This window comes from Paroedura picta, chromosome 2 (genome assembly GCF_049243985.1).
Source record: "Paroedura picta isolate Pp20150507F chromosome 2, Ppicta_v3.0, whole genome shotgun sequence".
Lineage (NCBI taxonomy): Eukaryota > Metazoa > Chordata > Lepidosauria > Squamata > Gekkonidae > Paroedura > Paroedura picta.
In genome coordinates this window covers 71,390,000-71,403,684 of record NC_135370.1, presented here as the reverse complement: position 1 = coordinate 71,403,684, position 13,685 = coordinate 71,390,000, and the positions used below count along the sequence as shown (strand labels likewise).

General features: G+C 45.0%; 1 protein-coding gene across 1 annotated transcript in view; it reads left to right on the top strand.

Annotated features, from left to right (window-relative positions):
* Nucleotides 1–12,160, top strand: part of LOC143828879 (uncharacterized) — a 140,934-nt gene extending 128,774 nt beyond the window's left edge. Inside the window, exons 2-4 of the mRNA XM_077319041.1 lie at nucleotides 11,586–11,672; nucleotides 11,792–11,911; nucleotides 12,045–12,160. Coding sequence (XP_077175156.1) covers nucleotides 11,586–11,672; nucleotides 11,792–11,911; nucleotides 12,045–12,160 — 323 coding nt within the window. The remainder of the gene's footprint in view (nucleotides 1–11,585; nucleotides 11,673–11,791; nucleotides 11,912–12,044) is intronic.
* The last annotated feature ends 1,525 nt before the right edge of the window (nucleotides 12,161–13,685 follow it).

Genomic DNA, 13,685 nt, shown 5'->3' with positions numbered 1-13,685 from the left:
ATCCCACTTTCTTTCTAGGCTTTTTTTGTGGGGGGGGGGTAAGGGGGAGGGATGGATGTCTCTTCCTTTTTGTGTGATATGCAAGCTGTACATCAAGGGTGGAACTTCTTTTGCCAGTCATTTGGATGTGCTTATACAGATGGCGGCATTTTTGTTGTCTCTAGACCAGGGTCCAGTGGTCTACAGATGCAGAATGAGGTGGTAGAGATATGATGATACAACAATGTGAATTTACCACTGGGCTTTAGTTGAAGGGGCCACATTTTGAACACTTTCCTACATTTTCCTGTCCCGATGCTAGGTTTTCATTTTCTGGGATTTTTTAAAGCAAAAAATATTTTTCACAAGCAGCCACTCTACCAGCTCATGATTCTGCCACCTCATTTCGCTGCAGGGGGTAGACCAGACCTGAGAGAGCACCTAGAAGATGGCAAGTGGCAGTCAAGGCACTGTATTAGGGCAATTCCTCACAGAGAAATCGATGTACAGTCTGAGTGCATTCATTCACCAGTGCTTGCTCAGCTGCTGTGGTCCTTTGTCAGCTAGCCAGCGGCTACATCAACCTTCTAATCCTCTCCCAGATTTACAATTGCCCTCTTTGTTCTTCCCAGTACATTCTGTTTGTTGCAAGGCTGACGCGCCGCCTGGGATGCGGATGCTCCACTGTCCTATTATCTTATGCCACAGCTCGTTTATGCAAAGGCCTATAAAGATGATTATTAAAAGCCCTGTACAGAATCAAAGAACTTCCAGATGGAAAAGGCTAAAAGGCTTCTTAGCTCATCTTCCATAATCATGTCCCATCTTCCCCTGGGTCTTGCCAGGGTTGTTCCCTTAACTGCTTTGTTCTGGCTAGTTTCAAATGACTCAGCTGGTGTTGTTTTAAGAGACAGTGGCAACAAATTAGGAGCATTTTCCTTATATTTTCTTTCATTTGGTGTTGCAGTTCCTCAGTCAATTTGTGCTCATCCCTGATTCTCTTCCATCCTAAAAATCCCTCAGCACCCTTACAATGCTGGTTTTATTTTGGTTTTGGCTTTTTTGCTTTGTCACGGTTCTAATAGAATCTCTACCAGAATCTCAGATTCTATGCTACACTCCTTCAAATGAAAAAAGTAGGTTTTTACATTTCCTTTTCTCCACCTTAAGGAGACTCAAAGCAGCTTATAATCACATTCTTTTTCTCTTCCCATACCAGAAAAGTCTGCAGCCACAATGACAGTGTAGAAGATGAAAAACTGCTGCTGTTGAGGTATTTTATTACCACCGTTCTTTTCCATGCTATTTGGCAAGTGGTGGCAGTTAAATACAATATTAAAACTCAAACATGGACAATTCATTATCTGCTTTGATGCTCCTACTGTGCAGCAGCTGAAATGCTGGTCTTGGACTAGTACTGGGAAAACTTGGGTTCAAGTCCCCACACGGCTATGAAGTTCAATGGGTGACCTTGTCAGTCACTCTCAGTCTACCTGAAAGGATACAATGTAGGAGAGAAGCAAACACACCTCACTGTTCTCTTTGAAAGAAGGTGGGAGGGACATTTATAAACCCAAGGACAGAAAGAGTCATAGAATCATAGAAGGATTGGAAGGGGCCATACAGGCCATCTAGTCCAATCCCCTGCTCAATGCAGGATCAGCCTAATGTATCCATGATGTATCTTTCCAGCAGGTGCTTGAAGACTACCAGTGAGGGGAAGCTCCCTGGGCAGCAAATACCACTGCAGAACTACTCTGACTGTGACTTCCCCCTCCCATATCTAGCCGATATCATTATACACATAATTTAAACCCATTGATGCAGGATTTATCTTTTGCTGCCAACAGGAACCTTTCCCTGCCCTCCTCTAAGTAACAACCTTTCAAATACTTAAAGCCAGCAAATACTTAAAGCTATCAACCTTCTCTTCTCCAGGCTGATCATTTCCAAGTCCCTCAGCCTTTCCACATGGGGCTGGTCTCCAAGCCCTGGATCAGTCATTTTCAACTTTGACTACTGAGAAACCCCTGAAACCTTCTTTAGGATTTGAGAAACCCCAGAAGTGGCACTATCATGCAGAATATGATTGGGAAGCATAGCTGTGTACATGCCCACATGGGGCTTCTTCCCTTCCCATCCCCTCCAGGCACATAATTGGCCATTTTGGGAGGGAGGGGTGGGGCAACATGAACATCCATGGCCATTTCACTTGAGAAATGTTTAACAAATATATATGCATTTGATCAAACTGATGCAGTTACTCTACACACAATAAGCCATTGTATGTATACCATTTGGTGACACTGACTGGTTTCAAAATGGAGAAAGGAGTGTGCTAAGGTTGTATTCTTTTCCCCTTCCTGTTTAACTTGTATGCTGAGATCATTATGGGAGAGAGTGAACTCAAAGAACCAAGCACTGGAATTAAGATTGGAGGGAAGGAATGTAAATAATCTTTGGTATTATGATGACACCACCCTCCAGTCAGAAACTAAGGAAGGCCTAGAACAGCTGATTACAAAGGTCAATGAAGTAAGAAATTTGGCCTTTTCTTTAATATTAAAAACAAAAACAAAAATAATGACCACTGCAAAAAACAGACATGTCACAATAACAATTGATGGTGAAGAAATCCAGTGTGTTCAAGAATTCATTTTTGTTGGATCACAAATTGATATGAGTGATGATTGCAGTATGGAATTAAAACGTCAAATTGCTTTGGGTCACTCAGCAATGATGAACTTGAACCGAACATGGAAAAGCAAGGACAGAAGCCTGCCTACCAAATGTAGATCAGTTAGATCTATCATATTTCCTAAAGCCACTTATGGCTGTGAAAGTTGGACAATGAAAAAAATTGGAAAAGAAAATAATCTATTAATTTGAACTCTGGTGCTGGAGAAGGCTTCTGTGGGTTCCATGGACATCAAAAGTCAGAAACAAGGAAATATTACAGCACATGTCTGATGTATCAATGGTAAGCAAAATCACGAAACTCTGGCTCACTTACTTTAATTTCCAGTAATGGACAATAACATTAAATGATGTTTCTGATTTTAATGTTATCTGGATAATTACCTGTGTATATATTACATAGACTAAATTCCTTTGTCCTATATAGTAGAAAGAATATGGCATAAGTGGAGAGTGTCCAATGCTCAATCAACATGATGGTGTTTGTGGTATATACTACTCCACTGAGCAACATTTGAATCCTTTTCCTAGTGTAAGGAATCTTTGTTCAACTTAAGTGGTTCTTCCTCTGATGGAAGAGCCACAAGATAGAGGAAGGCCCTTTAGACTATAGAAAGTACTCAAATCTTAAGTAAACTAAGGTATAACAGACATTATTTGTTTTTCTAGGGGACAGTACAGTGACGTGAGAAGGGCTTGTGGGTAAAATTTATCTCCATACTAACAGTGGCCATTTAACTAAATGATACCTTTAAGAATAGAAAGATGGTTGGCATAATTAGACAGCAGGTCATGATTGCAGACAACCTATGAAATAAAACCTGAAACTGGATTCATATGTGAATGATTTTTTTTTTGAGGTGCTTAACATTCTGATAAGCACTGTACAAAAAAAGGTTAACCAAAGTTCAAAAGGAAGAGAACAAAGGGCAGCACAGTTTGGACTGGAAGGCACAACCTTTTGGCCTGAAACTTATTTTGCATTCAAGATGTTTACAAAGGCATACAGTATATAAGCAGAGCTGTAGAGAGAAAAGGCACTCAAGTGACTGGAATGGAAAGCAGGGAAGTTGGAAAGCAGAGCAAGCTTTGTCCATGGACAAATGGAACTAAAGCCCTTGTGTCCCCAGTTCCAGTCATAGGAGCTAGAGAACTTATTTTTTTTACTGATAGGCAACATGTAAAGACTGGATATAGTACTGGTTACGTGGTAAGCTGCTTTAAGTTCTGCAAGGTGGAAAGGCAGCCAATACACATTGTAAATAAATAAAAACAAAAGCACTACAGATTCTTGCAAGGCATTTCTTCTTCTTTTTAAGAAAATGAAGCATCTGGGCAAACCTGTTGCTTGAAAAGAAAAATGACTTACAAGGAGATATAGATCACACACTTCACATATGGGAATGAAAACAGCAGTAAAAACATATTTGGATAACAATTATCAGGCCCCTGCTGTGGGGCATACTCTGATCTGACATCTTAATCAGGTTTACACTCATCCAATATAAGAACAGAACAAATAGCCAGGAGCTTTGAATAAAAGTTGCTCACTCCACCCACTCCAAGCAATTAAATTATTAGCTAGATACTTATGTTGATTTATGGTTTGTCCTTTTCCAAAAATTAAGCCTAAGTTATAACCATTACTGAACATCACTGATAGTAAAAAACTGATTTTGGCTGGGTTCTTTGCATGTCTCATAATGAACATCTTAGTTAGCTCAGGACAAAAAATGTCTAAAATAAAACCTTCTTACATACTAAAAAATGAAACTATTTGTCACTTTCTGTTGCAAACGTGTATGTTGCCCACACAAAAGTGCTTAGTAGGTTATTATTGCTTGTAAGGTTTCAATCCCCCTTCAAGGATCGCTGCCTTGTTGTGGCAAGGGGGCTTGCGTAGTTCAGTGAAGCTATGAGCTATACCGTGCAGGGCCACCCAAGACGGACAGGTCATAGCTGAGAGCTCTGACAAAAGGTGATCCACTGGAGAAGGAAATGGCAAACCACTCCAGTATCTTTGCCATGAAAACTCTATGGACAGTTCCAATAGGCATAACGATATGACGCTGGAAGATGAGCCCCTCAGGTCGGAAGGTGTCCAATATGCTACTGGGGATGAGCAGACGGCTAGTACGAGTAGCGCCAGAATGAATGAAGCGACTGGGCCAAAGCCGAAAGGACGCTCAGTTGTGGAAGTAACTGGTGGCGAAAAGACAGTCCGATGCTGTAAAGATTTTTATTCCATAGGAACCTGGAACGTCAGATCCATGAATCAAGGTAAGCTGGACGTGGTCAAACAAGAAATGAGAAGACTGAACATCGACATTTTAGGAATCAGTGAACTAAAATGGACAGGAATGGGTGAATTTAATTCAGATGACCATCAGGTATACTACTGTGGACAAGAATCTCGCAGAAGAAATGGAGTAGCCTTCATAATCAATAAGAGAGTAGGAAAAGCAGTCTTGGGATACAATCTCCAAAATGACAGAATGATCTCAGTTCGAATCCAAGGCAAACCATTCAACATCACAGTGATCCAGGTCTATGCCCCAACCACTGCTGCTGAAGAGGATGAAGTTGATCAGTTCTATGAAGCCCTACAACACCTTCTAGAAGCAACGCCAAAAAATGATGTACTTATCATCATGGGGGATTGGAATGCTAAAGTAGGAAGCCAAAAGATAACCGGGATAACAGGCAAGTTTGGCCTTGGAGTACAAAATGAAGCAGGGCACAGGCTGGTAGAATTTTGTCAAGAGAATACAATGGTCATAGCAAACACTCTTTTCCAACAACCCAAGAGACGACTCTACACATGGACATCACCAGACGGTCAACACAGAAATCAGATTGACTATGTGCTCTGCAGCCAAAGATGGAAAAGTTCTATCCAGTCAATAAAAACAAGACCAGGAGCTGATTGTGGTTCAGATCATGAGCTTCTTGTTGCAAAATTTAGGCTTAAATTGAAGAAAGTAGGGAAAAGCACTAGGCCACTCAGGTATGAACTAAATCATATCCCCAACGAATACACAGTAGAGGTGACAAATAGATTTAAGGAATTAGATCTGATAGACAGAGTGCCTGAAGAACTATGGATGGAGGTTCGCAACATTGTACAAGAGGTAGCAACTAAAACCATCCCAAAGAAAAAGAAATGCAAGAAATCAAAATGGCTGTCTGAGGAAGCTTTACAAATAGCTAAGGAGAGAAGGGAAGTGAAAGGCAAGGGAGAAAGAGAAAGATACACCCAATTGAATGCAGAATTCCAGAGAAAAGCTAGAAGAGATAAGAATGCCTTCTTAAATGAACAGTGCAAACAAATAGAAGAAAACAATAGAATGGGGAGGACCAGAGATCTTTTCAAGAAAATTGGAGATATGAAGAGAACGTTTCATGCAAAGATGGGTATAATAAGGGACCAAAATGGTAGGGACCTCACAGAAGCAGAAGAGATTAAACAAAGGTGGCAAAATTATACAGAAGAACTATACAAGAGTGAGCTTAACATCCCTGATGACCACAATGGGGTAGTTACTGACCTGGAGCCAGACATCCTGGAATGTGAAGTCAAATGGGCCTTAGGAACTCTGAGCAACAATAAAGCTAGTGGTGGTGACAGCATTCCAGTTGAACTATTCAAAATCTTAAAGGACGATGCAGTAAACGTGCTACACTCAATATGCCAGCAAATTTGGAAAACTCAACAATGGCCACAGGATTGGAAAAGGTCAGTTTACATTCCAATCCCAAAGAAGGGCAATGCCAAAGAATGTTCAAACTACCGCACCATTGCACTAATTTCTCATGCTAGCAAAGTTATGCTCAAAATCCTACAAGCTAGGCTCCAGCAATATGTGGACCGAGAACTTCCAGAAGTACAGGCAGGATTTCGAAGAGGCAGAGGAACTAGAGATCAAATTGCCAACATACGCTGGATCATGGAGAAAGCTAGGGAGTACCAGAAGAATGTCTACTTCTGCTTCATTGACTATGCTAAAGCCTTTGATTGTGTGGAGCACAACAAATTGTGGCAAGTTCTTAAAGAGATGGGAATACCAGAGCATCTTATTTGTCTCTTGAGAAATTTATATGCAGGTCAAGAAGCAACAGTGAGAACTGAACATGGAATCACTAACTGGTTCAAAATTGAGAAAGGAGTTCGGCAAGGCTGTATACTGTCGCCTTGCCTATTTAACTTGTATGCAGAGCACATCATGAGAAATGCGGGATTAGAGGAGTCACAAATTGGGATCAAGATTGCAGGGAGAAATATCAACAACCTCAGATATGCAGATGATACCACTCTAATGGCAGAAAGTGAAGAGGAACTAAAGAGCCTGTTGATGCGGGTGAAGGAGGAGAGTGCAAAAGTTGGCTTGAAACTCAACATCAAGAAAACGAAGATCATGGCATCCGGCCCTCTCAATTCATGGCAAATAGATGGGGAAGAAATGGAGATAGTGACAGATTTTATTTTCCTGGGCTCCAAGATCACTGCAGATGGGGACTGTAGCAAAGAAATTAAAAGACGCTTGCTCCTGGGGAGGAAAGCTATGGCAAATCTAGACAGCATCCTAAAAAGCAGAGACATCACCCTGCCAACAAAAGTGCGTTTAGTCAAGGCTATGGTATTCCCAGTTGCAATGTATGGCTGCGAAAGTTGGACCATAAGGAAGGCCGAGCGTCAAAGAATTGAGGCTTTTGAACTCTGGTGCTGGAGAAGACTCTTGCGAGTCCCTTGGACTGCAAGGCGAACAAACCGATCAGTCCTAGAGGAGATCAACCCTGACTGCTCTTTAGAAGGCCAGATCCTGAAGATGAAACTCAAATACTTTGGCCACCTCATGAGAAGGAAGGACTCCCTGGAGAAGAGCCTAATGCTGGGAGCGATCGAGGGCAAAAGAAGAAGGGGACGACAGAGAATGAGGTGGATGGATGGAGTCACTGAAGCAGTAGGTGCAAACTTAAATGGACTCCGGGGAATGGTAGAGGACAGGAAGGCCTGGAGGATCATTGTCCATGGGGTCGCGATGGGTCGGACACGACTTCGCACATAACAACAACAACAAGGTTTCAATGCAGTGTACCATAGACTGAATCAATTATATTAACTTCAGATTGATTAGAAAGTGGCCCCCTCCAACTATCTAGGCAACATATTTCTTCATTCTTATACAAGAGGGAATGTCTCCTTTAAGACAGTCCCTACGGCAACCTATACATGTGAGCAATAAACAATGTAAGGTCTAATAAAAACCTTTCTGTTTAACTGAAATATGCACTACAAAAGAACAAAACAAATTATACAAAACTTGTGCACATGTGTATGAGGAATCAGCCCTTCACAACTAGTAAAATGGTAAAATGCTTAGAGAAAAGGAGAAACACTTGCCAAATCAGAATTATCCTGATAGCTAAATCATTGGCTGGACAACATCCTTGTTTACACATATATGCTGAGTCAGTTTCACTCCTTGTTGCATATCCTCCCTTCTTCTGCTTGGAGAAATTAAATAAAACCATGAAGCACTAGGGGCTTTCCGCACAAGGACCAATTTTGCTGAATGTCTGCAGTATGCAGAAACGCTATATTTAATAGTGAAATTTCGTCATTCTGCATACCTTTAATTCCAGTGGAATATTGAAGTCCCATTAGCGCTGTATTCATTCCTCACATGTTTCTGGTCTCGCTGGAATCTCTACAAAGGAAGTGATATTTTTCCGCGCTTCTTCCCAGCCCTGGCCGTCAATCAAACAGCCAATGAACTGTTGTGTTCGTGCTCCCAAAAAGCTCCTTTCCCTTTAAAAACTGGGTTTTTTAAACTGAAACACACCAGTTGCAATGAATATTTGTTCATTCATTGTCTCAGAAAGACCTTTTTTGCTGGCGTAGGATCTGGTGCTTAATCGTTTACACGCTCTTCAAGTAAAAAAGAATCTTCCCCCCATGGGTGTGATTTGTGGCACAAATTATGGCCAGTGTCAAACAGGGGGCTATATTGTGCTTGAGAACTTTAAAGACACTTGGGGCCATTTCGCACAGAGCTCAAAGTTGCTATTTGGTTGCTGTTAGCGAAATCGCTACTTCAACTAGCGAAATGTAACTAGCTATGCCCGTAACGCACAGCTGCGGTTTTTGCGGAATTTAGCACTTTCACTTCTCGTCACTTTCGTAACCCACAGGCTTCCGGTTCTCCGTCTTTTCGCTACAAAGGAGGTCCCTTTTTAGCGCTTCTGGCCTCCCGTGCCCGTCAATCAAACTGCAGGCACACCTTTGACCTCGACCCTAAAGCCGGACTTGTCTGGGTTCCCTTTTTTTTAAAAAAACCCAGGAAAACCCGTAGCAACGCGTTATCGTCAAATCATTGGCGCCCTTGGAACGTGTTTTCTATTGTTTTCCATGAACCAGAGGTTGATGCATTGATATGTTTGATAGGTTAATCCCCGCCCACAGTACACGCCCACAGGTTACCTGCTTATATGCACCTGGGCAGACACGCGGTCGGCCTCTCTTTGTTTGTGTAGCCTACTGCCCGCAGCACAGGTTAACGTTGCAATGGAGAGGATTATTTTTCAATTGTTGGCTCAGATGCTTGCGGTGGTCCAGCGTATCCGCACCACTGTGCAGCATAGGAGGGCTGCTTCAGAGGAATACCGAGAACTTATTGCCAGAGCGATGACCAGCAGTACAAGACGTTCTCAACGGGCAACCATGGCGGCAAAGAGGCACTGGCAAGCTCTGGCAGAGGTCCGGTTCCCCCCACGGTTCTGGGTGGACGAAAGATCCTCTGACTGGTGGGAAAATTTTGTGTGGGCTCGCTGGGATGATGACCACTGGATTGCCAACTTTAGAATGTCTAGGGGGACATTTTTTGAACTCGTGGAGGCTCTACGTGGACACATGGAGAGGCAAGTCACTGGCATGCGGCGCCCCGTGCCAGTGGAAAAAAGGGTGGCGGTCGCATTGTGGTACTTGGCCACCCCTCAGTACTTCCGGACAGTAGCCCAGCAATTCGGACTCGGAGTCACTACGGTTGGCGATATCCTTAAGGAGTTCTGCCTTGCCATGGAGGCGGAATTGTTCAGCAAAGTCGTGTGCCTCGGAGACCGGCTTGGAGCGGTGAGTGTCATTCTATCCCCTTTGCCCTTTAAATTTTTTTTCTTGTTTGACAGGTCAGCAACGAAGACGCGATACACCCCACGCTGACATGCCATGGCTTATATTCTTTTCTTTCCCTTATTCCAGAGTATGGACGGGTTTGCCAGGCTTGGATTCCCGCATTGTTTTGCGGCCGTCGATGGAAGCCACATCCCTATCCGTGCCCCCGGGGGAAGCATAAAGGAGTACGGGAACAGGAAGGACTTTTGTTCTGTTCTCCTGCAAGGAACTGTGGACTTCTCCGGCCGGTTTATCGATGCCGAGGTGGGGTGGAGTGGCAGGAGGCATGATGCCCTTGTTTTCAGGGAATCCAACCTCAGGAAAGCCATGGACGAAGGGGTCTTTGTTCCAGGAAACCCCACCGCCACCATTGAGGGCGTGCGTGTTCCGGCGTTGGTGCTCGGGGACGGAGCCTACCCATTACGACGCTGGCTCATGACTCCCTACAAGCGGCCAAGGACAGACGTGCAGAGCCACTACAACCTCAGTCACTCCCGGGCAAGGAATGTAGTGGAGCGTGCCTTTGGACGTTTGAAGTCCCGGTTCCGTTGCCTGATGTCCCGACTCCATGTGCATATAGACAATGTGACTCCGCTGATCATCGCGTGTGTCATTTTGCACAACATATGCGAGGACAAGGGACATAACATCCCCTTCCCTGTGGATGAACCTGATCCTGTAGTCCTTGAGGACACACAAGACATCCCTGAAGCAAGGAGAAAAAGGATCTATGCTGAGGGGTGCAAGGTTCGGGACGCCATAGCCACCCACATCTACAGAAACAGGAGGCGTGTTTAATTGTTTTTCCTACTCTGTTGTTGAATAAAGTTTTGTGTTCTTTGTTTAACCTTGTCTTGTGCGGTTTGTGTACTTAGCCAGCAAAAAAACGGGGATTCTCTGGTACAAAAGCACTTTGACAGCCCTAAATGCTAACTCCCCACTGAAATTGACAAACACAATACGGAAGCGCTGAACGGGGAAAGTTCGGGGAGGCGGGTAGCCAGGAAGTATTGGCGACCCCTGTCAAACCGGAGGATCAATCCACTTATGTTCCAAGGAATAATTTTATTGGTGGGCAGCTTTGATACATTTAAAATAGGGGTGGTCGATCGGAGCAACGCACGTTCGTTCCCTAACCGTCATTCCGAAGATGCCGAAGCCACGGAAGGGCTCCTTCTGGCAGCGCGCCGAGGCTGAGGCACTTCTGGAGCTTGTGCTCCAATCGAAAAGTGTTGGCCGCCTTATGGCCAGCACCCACTGCCACACCAAGGGTGCTTACCTGGTGTTGGCATCAAAGCTGAGGGAGAGGGGCTATGTCCGGACCTGGGAGCAGGTCCGGACAAAATTTAAGCGAGTGAAGCTGGACTTCCTCAACAGTCTGGAACAGTGGGGGGGGATCCCGCAGCCAAGTGGGAGAACGGTCTTCCACGACCAGATGGTGAAAATATGGGAGAAGGCTGGGAAGCCCCCCCTGGAAATGAGGAGGCATATGGGTGAGTGCTGCCCTCGTTGTGTTTTGCCCTTAAACATGCATGGAATGACTAGCTGCCTCTTTCCCCTACTGTCCCCAATGAAATTCGATAAAGTATTTAGATGCTGTCAACCCCCTCTGACTTAGCCCGCCAGTACTGTAGAACCACTTTGGTTATGCGCTTAGACTCTAACTGTGGTGTGTCCACCAGCTGTGTTTCATCTCTGGTTTGTGTGCTTTTACTTATGATTTGTCTTTTTCTTTGTCCAGCCACACAATCACCATCCAAGCTGGCAAAAGCACCTGAGCGTGAGGAGGGGGAGGAAGAGGGACCTTCCACCTCAGGACAGGCTGCAGGTGAGAGTTTTATGTCTGTGAGGGAGACCCATGTGTGTGTACCCCCATGGAGCCATATGGGAGCCTGATGTGATGCTTCCATTTGAAGTGTGATCAAATTCTTTGTTTGATTTCTATAGCAGAAACTATGGAGGCAAGGCTGCGTGCCATGGAGGCCAGGGTTACTTCCTTAGAGGCTGAAGTGGCAGAGCTGAAAGGGGAGATTGAGCAGCAAAGGCAGCAGAGGGAGGCGGAAGAACGTAGGTTATGTTCCCCACTGCCCAACTCTTCTCACACTGTGGCTAAGGTCACTAAAAAGTGTATGCATGTAAACTAAAAAAATTGGAAAATATGTGTGGCACTAATGTGTACTTTTTCTCCCTCCCCACACAGTTAAGAAGAAGGAGGACGAAGACCTCTTCCGCCGCAAAGTCAGGGGGACCATGGGACGGTTGTGCAGGAGAGTGAGGGAGATGGAAGGGGCTGGGGAGGGGAGCAGTGGGACCTGAGTTTTGTTTTCTGTTTGTGTTTTGGGGTGGGGGGGTTGGGGGGGTTCCTAGTTACATTGCCCATTTTTCTATCCCTGTTAAATATATGAATTTGTTAAAAAAAAGTTGGCTTTCTTGGAGGGTGGGGGTGGTGGTGGGGGGGTCCAAGTTGCATTCCCTTATTTTTTTCCCCTGTTGAACTGTTTTTGAAAATAAAATATTGTTGTAAATTTCCTGAAAAAGACTCCAGTGTGACTCCTTACACTCGCACACCTTTCACCCCAAACTCCTAAAACACCTTTAACCTTTAAAACACCCTCCAACCTCCAACCCACACAACGGTGCCAGAATAGGCACAATCACTAGAGAGGGTACACAGAGACAGAGTCAAAAATATAAACTTTATTTAACAGACAACAGCAAACACAGATAACTAGACAAACTGGCCCAAACTAGGAGGGGGAGAACTTCTCCGCGGGTTTAACGACTCTCTTCCCGAGAACAGTCCTCCTTCTCGTTTGGGTCGAGGCATTCTGAGACGGGGTGGGTGGGGTGGGTGCTGGAGGTGGTGGGGGAGGTGTGGGTGTGGGTGGGGGGACGTGCACTGTAATCTGAGGAGGGGTGGCCGCCTCCATAACCGCGACCGCCCTCTCCATCAGCCTCCTTATCATTCGAACCTCCTCCACGCTTTCGCGTAGTGATTGGTTCGAGTCTCTAAGGATGGCACGGAATTTTTTGCCCTCCTGGGCCACGAGGGAGAGCATCGCCTGGTCTGTTGCGGCGGCACGCCTGGACTCCTCCTGGCAGTGCTCCAGGATCCTTTCTCCCACACTAGTCAGGACGGAGACGCGCCGCAGCCTGCCGCGTTCCCTCGCCAGCCTCTCCTCAGCTTGGAGAGCACCCCTAGGTGGTGAGCCGGCTGGCTCGTCGTCTTCTGAGAGGACCTCTGTTGGCAAAAAAAAAAGAGAAACAGAACTGTTAGTAACATCGAGACAGTCAAAACCCACCCTGGTGCACATGTTGGCCTTTCTTGGTTACATATTGTTAAACCAAGACTCAGAACAATGCCAGGGGAGCACATGGTTATTGTTTGTTTGCCCATGGTGGCCTTTCTTGGTTACATGTTAAATCAAGACTCAGAACAATGCCAGGGGAGTACAAAAATGAAAAGGAAGCACACAGTTATTGCACACAGACATTGTCCTGCAGCCATGGCTCGAAAGGAACAGTTCATGCACGCTCACCATCTTGTATCTGTATACGCCTGCGCACGGCAGGAGGTCCAGCCACCCCACGCTCCTCCTCCTCCTGCGTCCCGGGTATGAAATCTGAAAAAAGGGAAAAAAAACATGATTTAGGACCAAAGTGTGGCAAAGCAAGCTTCACACCCTAAAGCAGCAACGTTGAGGGACTCTCTTCTGTCTCTTAGCAGTGCTGCTGCCCTGCACAAACAGAAAAGCACAAAGCAGTTAAACCCCCCCCCCCTTATTGCAACTGATACTTACCAACATTTGTTGACGCCCCGGAATCACTGTCCTCTGCCACC